General features: G+C 39.1%; 3 protein-coding genes, 1 long non-coding RNA gene and 1 other non-coding gene across 6 annotated transcripts; 4 read left to right on the top strand and 1 right to left on the bottom strand.

Moving 5' to 3' along the window:
• On the top strand, positions 362-442 carry TRNAL-CAG. Its single transcript has one exon. It is a non-coding gene; the product is annotated as a tRNA-Leu (tRNA).
• LOC109720070 lies at positions 2,181-5,875 on the top strand. Of its 2 annotated transcripts, none has more exons than XR_002218863.1 (4): positions 2,181-2,495; positions 2,917-3,017; positions 3,106-3,166; positions 5,664-5,875. It is a non-coding gene; the product is annotated as an uncharacterized LOC109720070 (long non-coding RNA). The 2 variants fall into 2 exon arrangements; XR_002218862.1 differs by having other exon boundaries at positions 2,183-2,495; positions 2,914-3,017.
• Positions 11,095-13,571, top strand: LOC109720747 (L-type lectin-domain containing receptor kinase IV.2-like). Its single transcript, XM_020248041.1, has one exon. The coding sequence runs from the start codon at positions 11,359-11,361 to the stop codon at positions 13,468-13,470; it is 2,112 nt and encodes a 703-aa protein (XP_020103630.1). The 5' UTR covers positions 11,095-11,358; the 3' UTR covers positions 13,471-13,571.
• LOC109720171 lies at positions 22,029-23,108 on the top strand. Its single transcript, XM_020247084.1, has 2 exons — positions 22,029-22,449; positions 22,542-23,108. Exons 1-2 carry the CDS (start codon positions 22,351-22,353, stop codon positions 23,106-23,108), a joined length of 666 nt encoding a protein of 221 aa, XP_020102673.1. The 5' UTR covers positions 22,029-22,350.
• Positions 25,091-25,513, bottom strand: LOC109720172. The gene has a single exon (XM_020247085.1). It carries the CDS (start codon positions 25,511-25,513, stop codon positions 25,091-25,093), a length of 423 nt encoding a protein of 140 aa, XP_020102674.1.

The raw sequence follows: 25,991 nt of genomic DNA on the forward strand, positions 1-25,991 counted from the left end.
AAGGTAGTATATTTCACTAACAAGGTAATTTATCTTATTCTAAAAAAATGAGTTGGTTATTCTTAAATTACTTACTCCAACATCTAAAGAGGGTCGAAATTACAATCGGGCTATACAATGCGGATGAAACACCTTTATCGTAAAGAAAGGTTCTATTATTTCAACTGTTTTATATTATAATAATAACATAGAATCAAAAATTTTCCACCTTGTATGATAGTATAGAAAAGAAAATTTTTGATAATATTTTATTATAAAATTATCATATTGCCGGTGACTTATCTTAGATAACTTATAAAACTGTGGTCTATATTAATTTCATATTATAATTATATATTATGTTTGAAAATTTAGAAGCAAAGTCAAGATGGCCGAGTTGGTCTAAGGCGCCAGTTTCAGGTACTGGTCCGAAAGGGCATGGGTTCGAATCCCATTCTTGACAAAAAATTATTTTATCAGATTTTTTGTTTAGTTTGGTTTTGGGGGTGTTAATGAAATTTTAAAGATAATCCTTTCAATTTGAATACTAATTGAGGCATTATAGTTGCCATGTTTTTATTTTTTAATACTAATTTTATATAATTTGACGTTTTTGAGAAAAGATTTTTATTTTGTTGTTATAGTTTGTTAGCTTACAATAATTCAATTAAATGATATATGACAATTTGTTTTTAAAAAATTGAAAGCAAAAAAGAAAAAAAATAGGCCTCGCTTGGTTTTGTGTTTATTTTTTATTTTTTATAATACTAATTTCATATATTTAATGCATTGGAGAAAATACTTCTTTTTTTTTTGTTGACTAGCTTAAAATATATTTGGCTAAATAATACATGATAACTTGTTTTAAAAAAATTTCGAAGCAAAGAAATTGCTTTTAAATTTTTATTTCTTTGCAAAATAAATACTTCAGATTAAATAATTACAATTAATCGGTCATCCCCTTCTGCATTTTTTGATATACAAAATTCTATTTAGGGCATGTTAGGCCTATCTAAGGGGAATAGTACTGTTGAAGGGAACTTGGTTATTTTATTAAAAATACTGTCTATTATAGAAAACTTTTGATAAAAATTTTGTTAAATTATTAAAAATAATATAAAGTATATTAAAATAAATTTAATTTTGTGATCCTATTAATTACATTTTAATAATGAATTAAAAATAAAATGAAAGTTTGAATTTATAGTTAAATTAATTCTAAATCTAAATTGAATCTATACTCTGAATTCAAATTCACACTTTGTATTTGAAGTTCAAAATCAAAAAAATTAAATTATTTAAATTTTAAAATTAAGTATAAAATTTAAAATTCTAAAATTGAATTTAAATTAAAAATTCTAATCCAAAATAAAAGTTAAAATTTTAAAATTTGAATGTAAAATTAATTTAAAATTTAACTTCAAAATTAGAATTTAAACTGGAACTCATCAAATTTAAATTTAAAAATTGAATTAGAAAAATATAACTATGAATTTTAAAATTTAATTCAAAATGTAATAAACTTTAGAATTTAAGTGTAAATGTAAATTTAAATTTATAGATTTTAAATAAAAGATAACCTTCAAAAAATTAACTGGGGACTAAATAAGAAAACTTGCAAACATTGAGGACCAACATTACAATAGGTCCAGAGTTTCTATCGGAATATTTTTAATTTTGGTCCAAAATTTATTTTGGTCTCCAAAATTAACTCCTCACACCACACTTTATTTTGGTCCCCAAAATGCTGACGTGGCGCTTCCGTGGCAGGATTAAGGTTATTTTTACAAATATAAATTTATTGGGACTATTTTTAAAATAATTTTTTTTCAGGGGGCCAAATGTAAAAAACACCCTATTATGGTCCCCAAAATTTAACACACCTCCCGCCCCGCCCAAAAAAAAAAAAAGAAGGGAAAATTGTCTATATACCCCTTATACGTTTTAAAATATCTGATTTATCACCTACTTTTTTTTTTTTTTTCTAAAATATCTGTAGTACACTAAACTTTAACAAATTGCGAAGTTCTAGTGTTATAATGATTTAGAACTATTCTAGATCTTATGAAGTGTTGTCGAGAGGCTTTCGGCAGGTTACTTGAGTGATTAAGTGGCCGGAAGAGGGAAAGTGCATTACAAAATGCGAATTTTATTTTTTGCACTGAGTACCGGTACCCTCATGCCCGAGTATCGATATCCAGCATAGCAGCTGCATGGCTGAGGGTTGTTTTGGTCATGTCACTCTCAAGGCTTATCTTCTTAAGCCCCTGGTGATCGACCCCTCAGCTTGTTCTTATCAAGTTTGAGTGGAGAAACAGGCTATGAGCATTCCTCTTTCTCTCTCTAGGTTTTTCTCCATTTTTGAAGTGGAAAGAATAGATTGAGCTTGTTTCTTTCCCTTCTTGATGCTAGCTGAGTTGGAGGGCTTTGGACCAGCTGTGGAAGGTTAGAAAAAGGAGTTTCACAGGTGTCTCTCTGTTCTAACTCAGCAAATAACTGAGTTGAAACTTGGTGAGGTTAGTTAACCAACTTCTCTCTAGTTTGAGGCATTAGTAGTTGTAATAGTGAAGTTTGAGCTTGTGCTTTGCTTCTTTGCTGCCAGCTGAGTTGGGGAAGCTTGTAGCAGCTGTAGAGGAGGTGTCTTAGCTGTGGTTCTTCAATCCTAGCTCAGTCAAAACTGAGTTGGAGCTGGACAAAGTAAACTAGCTACTATTCTCACTAGTTTTGAGGTGTAATAGAAGTATTGATAGAGTTTTTGGGATTAGCTCACGGCAGGTTTGTGAACCACTTGGGCTGAGTTTTAGTGATCCTTGTAGATTGGTTTTGGGGTGCTTCAACCTAAGTTGGAGCAGTGTAAGATGAGCAACCTAACTTCTTTCTAGTTTGGATGTGTTAGTAATAGTATTGATGGAATTTATGTGTGATGGTTCACAGCAGGTTTTGGATCCTTTTGGGCTGAGAATTGTGAGCTTTAGAAGGTTGGTTGTGATGTATTCCAACCTGATTTGAAGTGGAATTCAAGTTGGATTCCATTCTATGTAAGATTCTTGCCTAAACTAGGTTAATTTGTGAAGTTATATGTGAAGGCTTAATTTAAGCTTCTAGCTAATTTAGTATACTTGTCAGGGTATTTGAAGGCCGGTGAATATATTCGCTTGCAGGATCGACAAGAGTTGACGGCGATTCGGTGAGTTTGACCTTAATTACCGAAATAGGTGAATTCCCCCTATATCTACTTTGATATTATGACATTGGAATTCTTACATATAAATGTTGAATATATCTTGAATGGGGTTATGTTTGCATAATACATGCATGGTTGGTAAAGTAAAGTTAACCTCTATGTAGTAGAGGAAAGGTTTTGGACCTTGTTTAGTATGCATAGGTCACTTGCTCATTTAGCATGTATTCATGATATTAGCAAACTTGTGTAAACAAGATATGTATGACGACATTCAATAGTGAACGGCTGTTAAGCTATGAATATGACACTTAGGCTCCGTTTGGTAACGGAATATATGAAGAATAACACTTTTTATCCTTATTATTCTTCCAAACAAAATAACATTTGCCATTGATAATTTATTCTAGTCAAAGCGGGTTATTCCAGTTGATCTTGGAATAACCCGTTAATTATATTCTCCCCCACCCGTAGAATAAAATTCATCCCTCATGAATTCAAGGGTGGGACAATAAACAAGTAGTTTTTTTTCCTACTTTTTATGATGTCTCGACCCATGCACCCTCTATTTATGACGCCTCGACCCCCGCACCGCCACTTTACTCCATCCTCCTATCCGATTTCTATATATAGCGTTTACTAATATATATATTATTAGTATAAATTTAATTACTGTAATAATACTTGATAGTGTATATATAATAAAGATTATTTCTTAATCATGTTGATTAATTAATTAATAAATTACTTTGTACAATTATTGAAAATATATTTACATTTTTTCATGTGCTATATATTCTATAACACATGCTATGAATGTGAAACATTCATAAGAGCAAAATTGGCATTTAAAAAAATTCATTTAACTTTTTTCACTATTCTTCTCTTCTTTCAAGAAATTAACTAAACATCATATTGCTTATACCCTAGTATAAATTAATATAAATCCAAACAAAAAATTATTGGTATTCCTCTCTATTCTAGAATATTGAGATATACCAAGGAAAAAAAAATTTATCCTGTGTAACATAATTCCATTGCCAAACAGAGCCTTAGTGTAGTGGTACAACTAAGTGAATGATGTATTATGGTTTTTACCTTTGAGATAATCATGTAATTCCATGTTGTAAACATGACGACAGAACTTCTAGTATTTCTTGTATAGTGGAATTACATACATATACACTTATACAGTAGAATGAATTGTGGAGAAATCATGTATGGAGTATCTTATATGATATTTTGCATACTGGTGGGGACCAATTGATTATTGCTCTCACATGGTAGAACTAGCATGAATTTCGTGTTCTTGTAAATGATCTAATTAAGTAATTAGAATCGGGCATTATGACATAACATGAACGTTATATTATTGAATGTGATCTAGTTAAATAACTAGAATTGGACATGATGATATACTTGTGTAGTCAAGTAGAGGTAATTGCATAATGCTTGGGTACTCCAAGTAGTGGAGGTTTATGTAGAACTATAGAATAGGTGCCATGAGTCGCATGAACACCAGAATGAGTCATTGAGCATGACCTTAGTAAACCACTTTCCTTATGTATAAGGAGTAGTGAGAGGACTATATGTGAGTATGCTGGTATAGCTAGTTAGAATCATTCATATGATTAAGTACATGCTATCTATTGGTAGAAATATATCACCAAGTAGTTGAAAGTGGAATTTGAGTTGAAAGTGGAATTTGAGTTATTATTAATTGTCGATCTTGTGTTAAAGTTGAAATTCCATGTTAGAGACATGATGAACTTGTGAACCCTATACTATGGATTACGCTTGCTTGCCAATATGCTCATTCACACATGCTTGTGAGGGTCGCACCCCACAAGCCGGTATTTCGGAGTTGGCCTATGCGACAGCAGATCGCTTATGTATGAGACTGAGCGCTGAAGTGGATTGCCGTGGGTAGTGTTGACTTCCATGGGGTCATTAGGCACGGCATGAGCCGGGACTTACCACGTGTAAGCCTCTTGTTAATTGGGTTAATGTAAATAAGTGTAACCTTAGATGGACATAGTAGTAAAGGTACTTTATGTCAGTAGTTGAGATATACCTAGTAATGAACATACTAGATGGTTGACATTTTTGTTAGTCATTAGTTGTAGTGACATTACCTGTATGATTACACTCTTGTTAGTGTAGGAAGGTAGCTACATAATATTCTTATCCTGTTGAACTATAATAGTAGAATCCCGTTTTAACATTGGCATATAGTTAAAGATGAACAAACTGATAGCCAGCACGACATACAGAACTTGTATACCTGATAAGTAGCATATAAAACATGTTAGAAAACATATCTTGATGAGGCATGTTATAGTTGAATTACTTTATTTACTTGTTGTATTTACTTTTCTTACTTGTTATAGTCTACTCATGCCTTAATTGACCTAGTGGTGTACTTTGCCACTCTCAGCGGCTAACCCACTGGGAACTATTATTTAACAGTTCTTACGCCCTTTTGTTGGTTGTTTTTGTGCAGAGCCTTCCATAACGGGAAAGGCTAGGGTTCCTGGTGAGAGGTCAGCGATTAGCTAGAGCATTCTCAATGTTAAATAGATGAACCTCTACAAGTTTATTTTAGTTTAGTTCTGAGATGTATATTGGGACTGTTTAGAATGTACTTTATACTCATACGCTGTAATAAGGTTTTGTGTTGTATAAGCTTTTAAACTTTTAGTTTTGCTCTGACTACCTGGTTATGATACTATGTTTTTGCTATGTTGATTGTTGACGCCTAGTGTACACTGGTGGTGGTGGTGTACACGGCGGGTCTGTGCACGTGACTGGTGAGCTTCCGCTGAAATCCAAGGCGTGACAATACCCCTCATATGTTCCATCGTTATTGCAAAATACCCCCGCAGTTATCTCCTGTTAAGTTAACTTGGGTTAAACGTAAGTTAAATATCTACCACAGTTAAAAAAAATTAAAATACCAATTTTGCCCTTAAGTAATACCAATTTTACCCTTAACTTAAGGGCAAATAAGAAATGTTGGTGACGGTAGAGGGGTATATTAGAAAAGACCAAAAATCAAAATACTTTTTGTGCCCCTGATTTTAAAGGCAAATAAGAAAGTCAGTGATGGTGGAAGGGTATATTTGAAAGGGCAAAATAATAATTTTACAGAGATTATAGAGTTCATTAACAGATTTTAACTCTAGGGGTATATTAGAAATAGGTGGGAACGTAGAAATAGTATTTTCAATATTAGCCTTCTAAGAAGGGTAAATCGAAAAGTCAAAAACTTTTCAAGAGTATATAAGTAATTACCCCCCCTCTCTAAAAAAAAAAACACCCTCCTCCCTCCCCCCCCCAAAAAAAAAATCTACTGTGGAAGCTTCTGAGGTAAGAAATGGCAAGGGTGTGGACAATTTTTTTGTGCTCAACTCCCCTTCCGCCAAACGACAGGAATTCTATACTATCACACTTGCACCATGCCATCAGTAACAAGCCAATCACATTCCTTCTTTTCAAACAGAAAGTACAATAAAATATTTTTTTACAATCATGATGGGATATATACCCTAAAGGAGACATATTGATTAGTTTGTTATGTTACGTCATCAATATAGCCGTTGCATTCTAGAATTTTCCCCGCCAAACACCTCCATACGGGGAAGCCCGTTTTGCGGGGCAAAATTGGGCTAACGGGCACTCAGGAAAACAAAAAAAAAACAAATATGATGTTGAAGATGCCTGATTGTTTCTATTTTTTGTTGCCAAATAAATATCCATGGGTGTAAAAATTGCTTATAATCTCTAGCCTTCCTTATACATTTTGATGTACAAAATTTTATTTACAAAAATAAATGTCACGTTCCGAATCCCGCCAATTGGATTCGTTCGGCTACGTACAACAGATCTGTCGAACGGACAAAACTTTTTTCCTAATCACACTAAGTGGGACATACACTAACTTATACAAAGCATATATGATATGGATGTTGGATGTGGCCCATGTGATTTATTTAAAGCGAATTTATAAAAATACAGTCGATCTATTTGAGATGATTTATAAAGATACGGTCGATCCAACGGTTAGGATGTATCTGGATACGTTTTGATGAACGGACATGATTAAATATCCCTACAATAGGTTATGTATATATATAATATACGAGGATTCCGGTTTAACCTTAATTCTAATTTCATGTGACGGCTCCATCTTGGGGATAAAGGAATAAATTCGAAACATCCCTCTCTTTTATATATTATAAATGAAGAGGAATTACAAGTAAGAATCACCATTTACAATTCGAGTTTAGAAATTAAAATCATGTCAGAAAGTACGATCTTAGTTTTTATAAAATTTAACCTATGGTATCAGAGCCAAATGCCATTTTTTTTTTGGTTTTATTTTATTGAAATAATTTGTTGATTGACTTGCGTTAATGATGACGTTGGTCGACCGCAATCGACACTAGGTTTTGGCGAAATTGCGCCGCCATTGCCCCACCGTCCTAGGCGTCCCTCCACCTGGGCCGCATAAAGCAGCCCCATCAGGGGCCGTAGAAAGCAGCCCCTTGGGCCTGACTAGGGCAGCCCCTCTAGTCTCTAGTCAGCCAGTCTAGTCAATCTCACGTTTATTTTTTAATGAAAAAGAGGAATATACATACGATGATCATGAAAATTTAGAATGAGTATATAGGCTTCATATAGTTTATAAATTTGAGTCATATAAGGTTGTTAAGAGAATTATTTTGGACTTTTATTCTTTTTCACTATATACTCCCACATTGCATTGGAGTGCCAATCCTCTTGACTGCTTATGCGGCGCTTGGTGGGACGATCGCCCCCGACTCCAATTGCCTATCGATTGGAGAGTAATAAGATCTCTCTCGGCTCTCTATGAGATGTAGAGTATCTACTGATTGGAGAGTAGTACGATCTCCCTTGGCTCTCCATGAAGTACAGTATAAAATGGAATCAATCAAATAGATGGTTAGAAATATAAGATAAATTGGGTAAACTTGTAACTAATGACATGGTAGCATATTGTTATATTTGAGATTTTGTAGTTGTAATTCAATTATTGCATTCTATTGTAGAAATATTTATTGTTTATTATTATTATTATTATATACTAATATCTTCTTTAGACCAAGTGAATGTAGAGCGCCAGTTTCGGCGGTTGCACTCATTGGAAACTTACCTTAAGTTCTCATCCCATTGTGGTTGATGTTTTCTAGGGTTACCCTTCGGTAGTGAAGCGCGTGATCACGGCAAAGAGGTCGTGAGTTAGATAAACCGTGATTAGTCAGTCTAGGTCAAAGTACCCCATTATATATATAAGACTGCATATGGTTTGGAGAGTGAAGTGTGTAAACATTAAAGAGATTAAATTGTAGTAGTTGTAACTTAGAAGTTAATGTTGTAATGGGTTCAGATTTAGTAATATGTACTCTGACGCTATAATGTATCCATATCATGTACACAATTGTATAGGATGGTACATGTTTTCTTTTCATGTGAGAAGAGGGAATCTTGCCCGTTTAGCAGGTCTGTTGCACGTACCTAGGCAAGCTGAATTGACGGTCTCAAAGCGTGACACTGTAAGATTTACACATCACTTTAAAATATACCTCTTTATTAAATAATTATTTGATTGGGAAAATTTTAAATTATCTAATTGAGAAATCTTAATTATTTTGTTTCAATTTTACAATTTTGATATTCAATTTTTTTAATTGACATTTCAAAATTCTATAGGTTCAAAATATGATATATTTGACATTCAAAATAAATTTAATAAAAATTATAATATTTGATCACACCTTTAATAGTATTAGATCGTGTGAATTCAAAGATCTATCATTAAAAATGATGTGAAAGTATCAAGAAATTGATACTTTTTTGAAGTATTTTAGATCACCTCTTAGTAAACAAATGCCCAAAAAATTTGCTAACTAATTTTAAGAAATCGTGAAGTAATATCAAGAAACTGAAAAAAAAAAATTGTAAGAAAAGAGTATCATTTTGATTTGTAACAAAAATATTTAATTTATTTTTTGAATTAATTTAAATCTAAAATAAATAAAAAATGAATGGATCTCTGTAAAAAAGAAAAATTCAGTGACTTATTTCAAAATAGCCTACAGTTGAGGGGATTGAATATAGATTTTCTCCCAGTATCTTTCAAACAACTTAGAAGTAGGGATGCAAACGGATCCGGGTTGGTGGAGCTCCTGTCCCGATCCGCCCCGACGGGGCAGTAAATAGGAGAAAATAAATGGATTCGGGATAGGAAACGAGGTAAATTTTACGATCCGAGATGGATTCGGGGCAGGAAACGAGAGAAATTTTGATCCGCCCCGAATCCGCCCCAAATCCGCCCCGCTATGATCCGCCCCGAATCCGCCCGTCCCGAAAATTATTTATATTTTAAAAAATATTCTTAAAAAATAATATATTTACAAAAAAGTTCAAAATACAAATAAGTTAGTACTCTCATTTCTAATATTTTTGAAACTTATGAATTTTGTTTTGAATTGTGATTGATATTTTTGATTTTTATAATTGATATTGTTAAATTATACATATATAATATTATTAAAAATTATTAATTTATATTTTATAAAATATTAATAATATTATAATTTTATAAAAAATATTAGTTGGTGGGGTGGATTCGGGTCGCCGGCGGGAGGCAGGTTATGAGGCGGGACGGATTATGGGATGTATTTTTTAACCCGTTACGGATTCGGGGCGGGAGGTAGGCGGGATTTTGCTAGTTGGGGCGGGAGGCGGAGCGGGGATCCTGCCCCCAGATCCGCCCCGTTTGCATCCCTACTTAGAAGGGTCAGGGGGTAAAATCGGTAATTATTTTGGGCAGATTTAAAAGATCATACACATTTTGAATGGTAATAGTGATATTAATGATTTTGAGAGGGTATTTATAAATTTTGATGGTCACCATTGAAATTAACTCTATTATATTTATAGAGTTCTGTTAGGTCTACAATTCTATTTGGGTTGAAACCTTACAATTTAGTTCATTTATTAAAGACTATAATTAATCCACTAATTTTATCATTTTTATCTACTAGAAGATAAAAAAAATATATTTAAAGCCTTAATTCATTAGATGAAAGGCTGCAAAGATTATAAATTTTTTGGACCATAAACTCTCTAAAATTTATGGGCTACCTTTTTTTATAAAATCATTGACTATTAAACTCGACAAACTGTCCTTGTCTCAGTGATGAGGACTAAACTTTAGACAAACCTGCCCTAGCCTCACTGCCTCGTGAAAAAGATGCATCTATTATTCCATACCAATTAGCTTTTTTTTTCCCTATCATGCAACAGAATTCACACACTCATTGGATTTTTTTTTGAAAATAATTTTACCAAATATTTTAATTAGATAAATAACGGTATAAAAAAACAATTAGCAAACTATTTTTTTTTTTGCTATGTAGGAGTGACGGTAAAATTTTCTCTTAAAGGCGATGAATCATTTATCGTGTTCAGCATTTCTAATTTTTCAAAAAAACGGTGAATTATTCATCGTCTTTTTTTTTTTCTTGTTCCTTTCTATTTTCAATATAATTCTAACAACCAAACAGAAATATCAATAAATCACGTACAATCTTAACACCAAAAAAAAATCCTAATAATCTCTCTATACAATCTTAACAATAAAACAAAAATTCTAATAATCTACATACAATTCTAACAATTTCACTTTTTTTTATTTCTCGTATATAATCCTAACAACCATATAAAAATTTCAACAAATCACATACGGTGAATAATTCATTGTTTTTGTAAAAAATTAGAAAGACGGTGAATGATTTACCACCGCTTTAAAAAAAAAAATCTAACCCTAATTTTAACATAGCAAAAGAAGGATTATTTAGTCAAATATTTTTTTAGTAGAAATATTTAGCTAATTATAATATTTTCTAGAGTTATTTGAAAAAAAAAAGTCCATATCTGCAATTGAAAAATGGGTACTAACCACTTTTCCTTGACTGATTTTATCACTTCAATTTTTATTACTAAAAATAAAAAATAAGAGTTAGAAAACCTAAAGAATAATTGAGTTAGAAATGACAAAGATTATAATTCTTTTTTAGTTCTAAACTAGACGGACACTTTCTCTAGTCCTAAAACCCCTTCATACTACCTGGTACTCGATCGCATTCGTTCAATCATCAACTCATGAAAGCATGGTTTCTCTCCTCTCTCTCCTCCTCCTCCTCTTCATGCTCGTCGAAATTAAAGCCGCGCCCACTTCTGACTCCTTCACCTACAACGGCTTCATCGGCTCCGAACTCCACCTCGACGGCATAGCCGAGGTGGCCGGGAACGGCCTCTTGGTGATGACCAACACCACCAAGAACCAACAAGGCCACGCCTTTCACTCCTCCCCTCTCCAATTCAAGAACGCCAACCGCACGGTTGAGTCTTTCACCACCACCTTCGCCTTCGCGATCGCCTCCGAGTACGCGGACGTGAGCGCGCACGGCCTCGCCCTCGTTCTCTCCCCGACGCGGGGCCGCCCGGGCGCGCTCGCGGTCCAATACCTCGGCCTCTTCAACCAGTCCGACAACGGGAGCCCCGCCAACCATGTGGCGGCTGTCGAGCTCGACACCATCTACAACGTCGAGTTCGACGACCTCGACAACAACCATGTCGGGATCGACATCAACGGCCTCCGATCGGCCGCAGCGGCCCCCGCTGCGTACTACGACGAGGGCGGGAAATTGACCAACGTGAGCCTGTATAGCGGCGAGCCCATGCTGGTGTGGGTGGAGTATAGCAAAGAGGAGACGAAGCTCGACGTGACAATCGCACCCGTCGACGCGCCCAAGCCGACGATCCCTCTTTTATCCCTCCCAGTCGATCTCTCTTCAGTGATCGAAGAAACCATGTTCGTGGGCTTCTCTTCTTCATCCGGATCGGTTCGAAGCTCGCAATACGTGCTCGGATGGAGCTTGCGAATCGGCGGCGAGGCCCCACCTCTCGATCTCTCGAAGCTCCCCTCGCTCCCCGCGAGAAAAAGAAGCGAAAAGAGCGCTTTTTTGCTTATTGGGCTGCCATTGGCGGGCTCGGCGATGCTGATCACAGCGATTTTGTGCACAATTTTGGGGGTGCAGAGGAGGATTAGGTACGCGGAGGTTGTGGAGGATTGGGAAGGGGAGTACAGAACCCACAGGTTCTCCTACGAGGAGCTGTTCAGAGCCACGAAGGGGTTCAGAGAAACGGAGCTTCTGGGGATCGGAGGGTTCGGGAGAGTGTACAAAGGGAAGCTCCCGAGCACGGGCGCGGATGTGGCGATTAAGAGGGTTTCGCACGGCTCGCGCGAGGGGACGACGATGAGGGGATTCGTCGCGGAGATGGCGAGCATCGGGAGGCTCCGCCACCGACATCTGGTGCGGCTCTTCGGGTACTGCAGGCGCAAGGGCGAGCTCTTTCTCGTCTACGAGCTCGTCCCCAACGGGAGCCTCGACAAGCTCCTGTTCTGCGACGCCCCGCCGCCGCCGCCGCTGGACTGGGCGCGGAGGGTCCGGATCGTGCGGGGGGTGGCCTCGGCGCTCTTCTACCTGCACGAAGGGTGGGAGAAGGTGGTGGTGCACAGAGACGTCAAAGCGGGGAACGTGTTGCTGGACGAGGAGATGAACGCGAAACTGGGGGATTTCGGGCTGTCGCGGTTGTACGATCGCGGAGGAGGGGATGGGGACGAGGGGGGCGCAGGCGCACGCGCGACGCACGCGGTGGGGACGATGGGGTACATGGCGCCGGAGCTCGCGAGGACGGGAATGGCGAGCCCCGCGAGCGACGTGTACGCGTTCGGGGTGCTCCTCCTCGAGGTCGCGTGCGGGAGGAGGCCGATCCCGCCGAAGGAGTCGGCGGGGGCGGGGGAGCCGGCGCCGAATCTAGTGGATTGGGTGCTGGGGTGTTGGAGCCGCGGGGCGATTCGCGACGTGGTGGATCGGAGGTTGGGGATCGCCGTGGATGGGGAGGAGGCGGAGGAGGCGGAGAAGGTATTGAGATTAGGGTTGATGTGCGCGCACCCCGATGCGACGGCGCGGCCGAGGATTGGGAGGGTGATGCAGTACCTGGGTAGGGAGCTCCGGCTCCCGCCCCCGCCCCCGCCCCCGCCCCCGCCCACGGAGATCGCCGAGGCGGAGGGCTGCGGCGGCGCCGCCGGTGGAGAAAAAATCGGGTGTGAGGAGAAGGGGGTGAAGTGCGAGAGCCCTGACGAGAGTTCAGGGGGATCGTCGGCGGAGACGAAGACGACGACGACGACGACGGAGTCCCTCCTCCATGGAAGGTGATTGGTTGGTAGACTGAAGGGTGGGCAACAGTTGAAGGTGAAAATGTACGTACACCTCCCTACTTGGTCTTTTTTTTTTTTTTTTTTTTTTTTTGTCAAAAGATCCAATAGGCTAATTTATTAAAAGCAAAAATCAATTATACTTTACGCAAAAAGACTCTACCTGCAGAGTCTTCAAAAAGTATCCTAACAAAGTCTATGAGAAGGTGACTGGTAGAATCAAAAACCAGTTTACTTCTTGAATTAAGCGCATGACTTGCTAAATAATCAGCGGCCCTATTGGCTTCACGATATATTTTAACAAAAATACACTGCTGCAAATGCATCGCCAGAGATGTGCATCGGTCAATGATATTTTGGAGTCGCCAAGAAGGTTCAATCTGTGAACTAACATAAGAGAACAAGTTTCTATTTTTGAAAGACCAATGTTATCCATGTTCGCTTTTTTAGCTTTGATTGGAGTTTTATGATATTACAAAATATTTCGATATATTTAATTATTTTGAATTTGTAAATAAGGTTATTATGAATACTGTATTAGCGTGTTTGATTTAATACAGTAATATAATACTGGATTTGAGCGTTTATAGTATTACTATATTTAGTTCACTTCATAAAACTCAGCAATCTTAACAATAAAGTATAATTTATTCCAAAGTTGCCCGTAATTATATTTGGCTAAAATTTTTTACTATTTACAAATAATAAATTTTCTAGTAAATTTTCTTTTAAATAATTTAAAATTTAAAATTTTAAAATTAAATTTATAATTTTAAAATTTAAATTTAAAAATTTAAAATTAAAATTTGATAATTTAAAATTTTAAATTAAAATTTTTAAAATGACGTATTAAAAGGACTTCGAGAATTGGAGGTGTAAACTTGTAATTTTATATAAAATGCAAGATTGTTGCCTTCAGTAATTCAAGATACACCCCCACCCCTCCCCCCGGTAATGTTTTCAGTGTAATCTTACACTCTTTGTAATATTGCAATGCCGAACAAATTACATACCGGATTAACTAAATGCGGTAATCCTAACATGATTATCTGTAATTTTGCTAAGATAACCCGAACTAAACGCACCCTTAGTATAAATAAAACCCTCAAGCTCTAGTTTTCTTGAATCTATGTAATCTATTTTACTTCAATTGTATTATCAAATTTGTTTTTTATTTTACAATGATCCTGTTTGAATGTATCTTGTTCCGTATAATAATTTTGTAATATGATGGTAAATAATGGTTTAATTTGTAACATTTTAAAGTTTTGCTATCTATGACTTAATAGGATAATATTTTTAACTTACGAGGAGGAGGTTTATTTTATTCTGAATTTTTAATATTTTATTTTAAACATTTGAACATGCTTGTTGTTGAGCCAATTAGGCGCGGACAAGTGGGATGCTGGTATTCCTTCAAAAGTGTCTATTCGGTCGTGCACCAGGAGCACCGGAAAAGTGTAATTGAAACCAAATCGCGCCAATTGAAGGAAGTTACGGTAACCGTAAGCAGTTACGTGCGGTTCCGATCGGCTAGATGTAGTCCGGAATATGAGGAGATAATGGCCGATCGTGTAAGAGCAATAACTGACCATGGGGGCTATCTATAAATAGGGTAATAACACCCTAAAAAGGGGTTCTTGTCACGCCCCAGATCCGACTGCTCGAATCTGAACCGCAACAACCGGCCACGAATTCAGAGGAAGAACCTCCGAAAACGGAAGGCCTTAAATTGATCCAAAGCCACCATCTCAGTTAAAAACTAAATAATTTATTAATTAAAACGAAACTAAACAATAACTTCTAAATGTCCATATAATCAATCTCATGTCAAAATAAATCATATGTCCAATATTTGAAATCTATCTAACGAGTTCTCGCCGGCCAATTATCTCACACACCCCGACTCTCGGTACCTGAAACAGTAGACAACAAAAATAAGCGCAATGCTTAACAAGAAATCTACATCAAGAATAACGATAATTTAAATTTGAAACCACAAAGGTCATAATTTAGAGCATCTCCACTCCGTCGCTCTAACCGCGAGAGCTACAATTACGCGCTGTTTCTCCTCGGAAACCGCGTACCGGATAAATCCCTTTCCTCCGAGGAATCCGACCGCAACAGTCATATCCAATAATAGAACATGATAATAATAATGTGCAAAATAAATAAATCATGTCTGTTAATAATAATTATAAAATCCACTCGGATGTATCAACAATTAGTAAACAGAACAGATAATAATTAGGGTTTTTTTTGCAAATAGCCCCCTGAAAAATTTTATTTGCTCAAATAGCCTCGTCTAAAAATTATTTGCAAAAATGGCTCTAGCCCTGCCACGCCAGCGCCACGTCAGCGCCACGCGGGCAGGGCCTGGGCCAGGTGGCTAAGTTGAACACGGCAATTGGTTCACCGTGTTTAGACACGGTGAACCAATCACCGTGTTCATTGTATTACTCACGCCCACGGCGGGGTGTTAGTATTACATTAGACACGGTGATTCGTTCACCGTGTCTAAACAAGGTGAACTATTTACCGCGTTGTCTAATGTATTACACACCCTCACGCGGGTGCGGGGTAATGCATAGAACACGATGATTGGTTCACCATGTCTGAACACGGTGATTGGTTCACCGCGTTTAGACACGGTGAACCATTCACCGTGTTCTCTTTGAACACACCCCCCCCTGAACTCTGTGTGTCTCGATCTCTCTCTCTCTCGCTCTCTTCCTCTTCCTCTTGCTCTCTCTCTCTCGCTCTCTCTGGCCGACGCCGCCGCCGACGCCGCCCCGCCCTTTATTGCCCGAGGTAGCTCCCTTCCTCGTTCTCTCTAGGGCTAGATGCATATCTCTCTCTCTCTCTCTCTCTCTCTCTCTCTCTCTCGCTCTCTCTGTGGCCCACCCTGCCGCCGCCGGCGACGCCGCCGCCACCCTGGTCCCAGCCCCCCTCCCCTCTCTCCCCCCCCCCAAGTCTTCCCAAACAATTGTGAGAAGGGCTTTCTCTACAGTGAGAGCCCCCCAGGTTGGTTCTTCCCCCCCCCCGGTACCCCCCCGACGCAAGCTTCTCACAGTGGGATGCCACCTGTGAGGCTCTCATATGAGAAGCCATAATGAGGCTTCCCTGTGAAAAACAGACCCCCCCTCCCCAATGCATCTCCATTCCACAAGTGGCTTATCTCACAGTGACAACCCCCCCCTTTTTACTGATTGCTCGGTTTTGTCACAGATCAATTCCGGCGTTTCTTAATGGCAACAGTAGTCGCGCCGACCGTGCTTGACAATGGTAATAATCTTTTTACCCCTCTCCTTTTGTTATATAATTAGAAATTGTGATATGTCTTGAGTTTAATATTTTTTACCATGTTAATAATATTACTTAGAACTCTATATCAGCGAACATTTGTTTCCTCTTCCTATATCCATTGGGACGGAAATTTTGTCGAGAAACAAATAATGTACACGATATATTGGTGCTAAAGATGGTTCGTCCGACGCAATATCTTTAATTTCGGATTTAGAATAGAAATATATATGTTACTATTATGATCGAGTGGAGAACCGTCTATGCCGCAATCACCGGGAATGTCCAAATGGAGCGAATGGGATTATTAACGTCAAATGACATACACTATCTGGCGTGAATGAGTATTTATTCGTTTTCATGGAGTATAAAATTTATACGTTGGAGAAAGATGGGTCGAACGGCACACGACCTCGTCAAAGAACCGTTTAATCAAACGAAATGCGTCATAACCCGCAATGATCAAAGTAATTATCGTCAAACGCGAACGAGGTCGTACATCAAGTATAAAAGAATGATCTTTAATAAATCTTGTTTCGTGAAAATTTCTCAATTTAGTTTAGGTTGCGGCGAAATTAATAACTGTTTGTCTTGTTAAGTGTTCAGAGAGTTTTGGTGGAGTCCATCTCAGCTCAGTTTAGTGCAGCATTGCCATCCCTCTGTGATGGGATCCGTCTCGGTTGGTTGAACTCCAAAATGAGTGTAGGTGATTGTATGATTTTAGTTATCATAAAAAATCAATGTGAATAGTTATTTAATTCTCTACAGGTCCTACTGTTTCCCTCCTTATCAAAGTCCACGACCAATCCAATCATTGTGTTCATGGAATGGACGGAATGGGAAGGCTCAGAACACCTTCCCTCCTTAATCAAAAATGAGGTATCAATGAGTGTTCATGCAATGGCCGGCCTTTGGGGAAGTAAGAATACTAGCCCTCCTTAATGTAGATGAGTCCAGGATCATCTAAGTTGTTAATGAATGGCCGTTTTGGGGGAAGTAAGAAGTATAACCCTCCCTTATGTGATGAAGGTCCAGGAACCATCTAGCGTGTCATCAATGGGTCGGCTTGTGCCAGTAAGAAAAATACACCCATCCTTATCAATAATGAAGATCCAATCATCAACTGTCATCGTTGGTAAATGGAACCAATGTGGGAGGACTATAACAACTGATAGTGGAGAACAAGTAGAATGATGAAGGTATGTTAGAGAAAACTGAATGAAGAGGATCAAGGGCGAATTGATGCTGATTCTATGTGATGACGAGGAATCCTTTGTTTGCGTGTTCTTTGGATTGATCATGACGGTGGCTTGATGCCCCTCGCATACGCCATTCGAGATGAAGGTGTTGAATGATTGAAAACTCAATTGTTCAACAACGAATGTACCGGACCCGGTGGGAATCTGGAATTTTAAGATTCAACGACAAACGGTTTTGTTCCTGCCGGTATGAATAATAAATCAAGCGTTGTGTTGCTGCCATCTTTAAGTGGAAACAAAATATTGATCAAGGTCCTCCCCAAAGGTTGAATGAAACATGGGCTAATCGGACTTTTTTCTGATTAAATCATCGCTTGTAAGGGCCTTGGACGTTTGGCACATTTGCACCATAATGTGCAACTAACAAGTTGTTAAACAAATAATAGTATATACTGTTGCGATGTGTGGTCGATTTCTTGCCAATGGAGACTTACATGCCTCTCAGACAAAGATAATTCATTTTTTAAAGTAAAGACTATAAAGGTCCGCACACCTGTTTTGGTTCCAAATTCCTAACATACAAGTCATCGAAACTGTAGCATGCATCCTTTTCATGATGTCCATTATACTAACTAAACACCCGAGGCAAAGCTTACAATTGATCCCTATGGAATTCAAGCCCGAGTTCAGAGCGAGTTACAACGTTAGCAAATATCATACTACAAGGCTTGGTGGCAACAGAATAAAGCACTACAAATTATATACGGTAGGTTGGGAGCGCAATTCATACCTGCGACCCTCCCTCGAATACTTCCTCCTATGTTGGAAATCAACAAATCCAGGAACTATTACAAAGATTGAATTATATTAGTCGTGGCAAGCAATACCGAAGAATACTTGTTTCACGCTGCCTTTGGGCATTTGGACCCGTCGTTTCCATGGTTTTGGAAGTATGCCGGCCATTACTTAGTAATCCGAATGCTACTCATCTATATGGGAAACATACGTGAGGCCACGCATTAATGTCACAGGTGTCCGATGCCAATGGTTGGTTAGTTTCTCGCTAGCTTTCGCAATTTGTTTGAGGGGAATGGCTTTCGAGTTGGGAGTGGTTTTTTAAGTGCCGTAAGCAAGTAATACAAGATCTCGAGTATTACACTAATTTTCAGATCATTTTAAGGCCTAGCGAACCTCCGTTCACTTGTATCCACCATCTGAAGGTCCATGCGCATCCGATGGCGTTAACGACCAATATGAAACGGCCAAATATGAATAATTCAATTTAAGGAAACACTTAAAACTCAAAAATTTTTTATCGAATTGGAGTTGCTTCAGAATAACGGCAATATTCAGCGCCATTATAAAGGAAGAATAAAGGCTATGGATGAAGGAAGCTTGGCGTTGGGTTAACAAATCTTCAAATAACGATAGGACATAACTGGGCTAAAGCTTGATGGTGGTCCGACCGATTGGTTATGACAACTAACCGATCGGAAAGTTTAAATGCGGTGTTGAGGGGAGTATAAAACACACACAAAAACACAGCTTTTGTGATGGGCAACATTTCATCGAGTGGTAGAATTCTTTTTCAAACATCCGAGGCGGAGGGTGGCTGCATATGTTCTAACTGTCACAATGTATCGAATGTTGAAACACCAATCCATAAGCCGGATGAGAAGTGCTAGAAGCATATACAGTTCGACGATTTGCATTTTCACATGTTCGACATACTTACTGGCCGGGTGGAGAATCAATACCAATGATTATCAATGGAACAGTTCCTAGCATGTTCATGTTGTGTTTGCAACTCCACAGGAATCTCTTGTTACCACAAATTGTCTGTTGGTAGTTCAATCACATATGAACATAAATTATTATGCCCTTATGTTTCTTTTCGTGTATACTGTTCGCATCAATTGTAAAACTTAATGAACGCGCAAGTTTCAAACCCCGTACCGAATGTCGTTTATTGGAATGTGTCCATAATGATTCCCCTATAGTGCCACCACCGCGGAGAAGAAAAAATAGATGACCGCCCAGATCTAAACGCGTATCCGTAATGTTATGGATGTAAGCCAGTGGGAAGAGGGGCAAAGTGGTTAGTATCGTGTAACAGCCTGGACAATTAATAAAATCACCTGTCCTGAAAAATCAGCAAAGAAGACCGACGGAGGCCGTCGTCGATAGGCTTTTTCTATATGAATATGACCTACTTCTTTAAACTTCTTATACTTGCCCAATGTTACATTCATCGTTTGTTTTTAACTCCCAGTTTTTTTTTTAAGCCCAATTTCAAATGGACCGATCAATGACCGAGTCGGGACCCGTATTGATAACATCCCGCTGCTGACTTGAGCAGCCCACCGACATAGATCTTACATTGATTAGAGAGGAGGTTGAAAATTTTTTCTAAACATTTTTCAAATTTAGTCTAGACTTCTTTAACTTTTATGTATAATTTTTGAAGCCTGGCTTGACAAAGTCATCCGCAGGGTATTCTCCTGTTCAATTTTAACCGAGCATGGCCGTAAATTGAACAGATGGCAGTGCGAGCATCCTGCGGTGTTGGACTTATTGCGACGAGAAGCAATTTTATACTTACGAACTGTGTCCCTAACAGCTCGATCAGCTCGTTATTGGGAGCATTAGTCCGAGAGGCGGCGGCGAGAGACAGAGGTTTTCAATTTGCACAATGGACGAGATGAGTTTTACCATTGATAGACCGTCGCACGTTATTACGGGACTCCCGTCGATTGTGGGGCATGTGACTGGAGGGGGATTCCTATCAGTGGGCAGAGCTCTGGCGGGTTTTAACTTCAGGGGTTGGTTCCGCAAGGATATAGGGGTGGTGAGAATCAAGAATAGACTGGTAATCATCCAGTTCCATGATATCTCCCTTAGACGCACCTCCCCGCTATTGTTAGAGATACGGCGAGAGCATATATACTATTTCAAAAAGATAAGGTTGGTAGTTTGTTTCCCAAATTCCACGCGAGAAATAGGGTGCATTTGAAATGGTTGCCACATCTGAAGAATTTTTGACCTTTGTAGCTGGGTTGGCATCGGGTGGCCAGCGCGCTAGCCCATCTTTAATCCGCCCTAACGGAAATGCTTGCCTCCGGGAAAAGGTCGAGTGTTGTGTTTTTGGGGAGCCAAATTAGTTAAGTAACAATTTGCGACACGAGCCCTTACAATAACCTTCTAACCTTTAAGTCATGCCCTGTAAGTCATGAAGTTCATGGTTATCTTCCTTTTAACAAGACGTTATTTTATTTAATAGATATGGGCATGGGAACCACCCATTGGCCGCCCGGAGGTGTAGGACCCACAAGCCTTGCTCTTGTCGAATGCCTCTAGGGTATCGTAAGTAATTTCATTTTTAAGTTTTTTTGGTATATACTAACTTATCATAACTAATATGAAATAAGAAATCAGGTTGGATAACCACGCCTGGCTTTTCGGGACAAGGTCAGGAACCTACTGACCATTGAGTTTTTATCCGGTGGATCAGCTTGGATCAAAGCATTATAGTCTCAGGGTAAATAAAGTTACTCAAATCTGTCGAATTTTTGTATCCAATTCTTAAGTTTTGGATTGAAACTTTTGTTTTAGTTTGGAAAAATTTCACCATAAAAAGAAATTAGTTGTTTGTATGAAAAGATAATAGAGCATAAAACCTGGTAAAGATAATAGAGTGAATGAATCAGTAATTGAAGTAAGAAAAGACAACCAGATATGTTAATTAAAATAAAACTACAATAGTTACATATATCATGACTTAAGCTTGTATCAAGGTTGTATCAAGGCTTAGCTACAATAGTTACATATATCAGCATTTGGGTTCACAAGCGTGGAGAACTAACTCTGATTATTAATCAAATGATACCCCTCATGACTTAAGCTTTAGTCATATATCAAGCAGCGCAAGTAGTTCATTTACAATGTAGCGCCGAAAAACGAGATCAATATAGTTTAATTTTTCTTCAAAACACGAGTCGCAATATAGTTTAATTTTGATAACTAATCATATTTATTTTTCACAATAGATTATATACAAGCCTTATGACGATACTGTTTTAGAGACGCTCCCACCTTTTTGTCTAGCAGGGTTCCAGGTTTGGCGATCGAGGACTACCTTAGTCTGCTTCCACATTATTGGGCTCCATCATCCCGATCGTGTGCTGTGACAGTTTGGGCTATTACAGCATATACCTGATGCAGTACTTGCCATACCTCGCATCAATTCACGAGGTAGAGCAGATGAGGATTGGGTGGCACACCATGCGTCATACATTCAGCGTTGGAATGATAGATTGATAGATATAGCAGAGCTGGCCCCAGAGATAGATCCAAATCCAATACGAGCTACCGCTGTTTACATGCAGTGGTATTGGACGATCACCAGGAGGTGGATCTCTACACCTATACAGCGGCCACCACTCGCGTATCAACCACATGGGCACGTCAAGAGAGTATTGGTATGATTGTAATTGCAAATATCTTTTTATATTAATTTTTATATATATAAGAAAGTTTCGTATAATCTTTTTTGATTGTGCTTTTATTTCAGGTCGATATCGTGCAGAGATCATATTATACGATCAGACGTGTCCTGCCCGATATTTCAGGAGGTAGAGTCTTAACTACCCTATCACAAGTCGCCGATCAGATGGAAGCAGTTTTGGAGACTTTTTCTACGCTTCCACACTATGTACCTCCAGGACCAGCAGACTATGGTGGAGCATCGACGTCCGGCCATGCACCCGTATATAGTCCACCGAGGCCATCATCACCTATAGAGGAGCCACCTTATGCTGATGTTACGGACCCGACACTAGCACCAGCACCGCAGGATCCAGCTCGAGCAGGTAATCTTGTTTATTTTAGGCGTCGACGACATATGAGGTCTACTCGTACAGATCAGCCCTCCTCTTTAGCTCCTCCACGGCCAGACATACTACCGGCACATGCTACTACTATGATTGAGCCGGTTATTGAGGGTGCTGCTATAGAGCGTTTAGACCAGTTGGAGATCATAGAGCCTTTTTATGAGCATGATGTTGGTCGTGGTCGTGGTCGTCGTTGTGGTCGTGGTCGCGGACACGATAGACGACGTGGTCGAAGGAGGCGAACATGATATTATATTTATATATTATTGTATAACTTGCATTTATTTTGTATATTCTGTTTTGATTATTTGGGATTGATAATTTATTAAGATACTATTGGTTGTGATGTTGTGATGTGTATTAATTTTGTGATGTTGTGATATGTATTACATTTGTGATGTTGTGATGTTGTGATGTGTATTGATAGGTATCTGTATTGTATTCTTGTATTGAATATTGTATCGATTTTGGGTTAATCTGGATTTGTCCAATACAATTGCAGGTGTTTGTAAAGGACACGGTGAATGGTTCACCGTGTCTAGACACGGTGAACCATTCACCGTGTCTAATATGTTACCCCCGCCCTGTAATACATTGGACACGGTGAACCATTCACCGTGTCTAATGTATTACCCTACCCCTCACACAGGTGTGTGTAATACATTAGACACGGTGAATGGTTCACCGTGTCTAAACGCGGTGAACAGTTCACCGTGTTTAGACACGGCGAAAAAATAACCGTGTCTAATGTAATACTAACACCCCGCCGTGGGCGTGAGTAATACAATGAACACGGTGATTGGTTCACCGTGTCTAAACACGGTGAACCAATTGCCGTGTTCAACTTAGCCACCTGGCCCAGGCCCTTCTCGCGTGGTGCTGACGTGGCGCTGGCGTGGCAGGGGCAGGGCCATTTTTGCAAATAATTTTAAGACGGGGCTATTTGCGCAAATAAAATTTTTCAGGGGGCTATTTGCAAAAAAAGCCCTAATAATTATGTCCCGAACCCACTCGGATCTGCATATTTTCTACCATTTGCAGAAAGTAGCTATTTACTTGCCTCTATTAGTGCTCACAAATTCGTCACGTTCTAAGATTGAGGTTTTTTGGCTGTCTCAGCACCTACAACGACGAAAAGACCCAAATAAAATATATTTTCAAACAAGCCCTTTACCTATTAAAAATTCTGCAAAAATTATACATTAAATCAGGATAATTAGACCACACGATCTTATCCGTATTTTCAAAACGAGTCCTATAGCGCTTGAATCGCAAAATTTCGCCTTACGGACAAAAAGTTATACCTCTTTTACGAATTAGTCCCCAAAACCAAAACTGCTATTTACAGATTGGTCCCTGGCTGATCTTTTAAGCCATTATAAGCACCAAAATTTCGCTGCACCCGATCCAGCATCAGCAACGTGCACCAGAAGCTTTTCCAATTAAATATAATTCAACCGATAGAGGCAAAACACTCTAATTAACAACTTAATTACGTCTAATATCGTTACGATAAATTGAAACTTAAATATAAAAATAAATCATGAAAAAATTAACATGGTCCACCGTGAACCGGGTCTAGCCAAATCCAAAATAATCCCATCTCCTCTCTTCTTCTTCCCAACTCAAACAAAGCAGCTCTCTCATACCCCTCTCATGGCCAACCATGGTTACCCCATAGGGGGTTCACCCCAACCCGTCCGTAGGTGGCCGGCGACCACTCCGGCAACGGCGGCGGCGGTACAACGAGGAGAGAGGATAAGACTGGGAGATAGAAGAAGAAAGAAAAGAGAGAAAAAAACGAGAAAACTAATTATTGGAGACTCACGTCGCTCTCGTTCTTTTTCCTCTTCCCCACGATTGTCGGATCTTGCTCCCGTCGGCGGCCACGCTTGCACAAAGAATCCGGCAACAATATTTATTATTATAATATTTTTGGCCGTACACCCTCCCTAAATTACCTATTTATAGGTGATTAATTAGGGCTAAATCTCAATCCTACTCTAACTAGTATTAGAGTATAATTAATCCGAAAATCAAATCCAACCGAATCCGCTTAATCCGACGGTACAAATAAATCAAAAATATTTAATAACGGGTTTATCACAAAACTACAATCATGGCCACATATTTAAATTCTAATTTAAATTAATTAGATACGGGTATTACATCTTACCCCCTTTAAAAGAAATTTCGTCCCCGAAATTTACTTAACAGAATCTGGAAAGAGCTAAGGATATTTGCTCCGTATCTCCTCTTTCGGCTCCCACGTCGCCTCATTCTCTGCGTGATGCCTCCACAGCACACGTACCAGCTGAACCGTCCTTTTTCGCAAAACCTTTTCCCTTCGATCCAAGATCCGGATAGGCTGCTCCTCGTATGATAGGTCATCTCTCAGCTGAATTGGAGAATAGTCGATGACGTGTTTTGGATCTTGAACATACTTTCGGAGCATCGACACATGGAACACATTATGCACCCCAGCAAGAGAAGGCGGTAATGCTACTCGGTACGCCACGTTGTTGACTCGTTCGAGTATTTCAAAAGGTCCAATGTAACACGGATTCAGCTTTCCTCGAAGCCCAAACCATATTACCCCCTTGGTTAGCGACACCTTCAGGAACACGTGATCACCAACTGTGAATTCTAACATTCGCCGACAACTATCACTATAGCTCTTCTGTTTATTCTGTGCGGCTCGTAGACGTTCTCGCACAACCCACACTTTTTCATTAGCTTGCTGGACCAACTCAGGCCCTAGAATCTGTCTCTTGCCAACATCATCCCAGTGGATAGGCGATCTACACTTTCTTCCATAGAGAGCTTCAAAAGGGGGCATCTGTATGCTGGCTTGATAACATTATTGTATGCAAACTCCGCCAATGGTAAGTGCCGGTCCCACGACCCACCCCAGTCAATCACGCATGCTCGCAACATATCTTCTAAGATCTGTATCGTGCGCTTTGACTGACCATCGCTCTGCGGATGATATGCCGTACTCATATCCAAGCGAGTCCCCAAAGCCTCATGCAAGCTATGCCAAAATCGCGACACGAATCGCGGATCTCGATCCGAAACGATGGATACCGGGACACCATGTAGTCTCACCACATCTTTGATATATAATTCCG

This window comes from Ananas comosus, linkage group 14 (assembly GCF_001540865.1).
Source record: "Ananas comosus cultivar F153 linkage group 14, ASM154086v1, whole genome shotgun sequence".
Lineage (NCBI taxonomy): Eukaryota > Viridiplantae > Streptophyta > Magnoliopsida > Poales > Bromeliaceae > Ananas > Ananas comosus.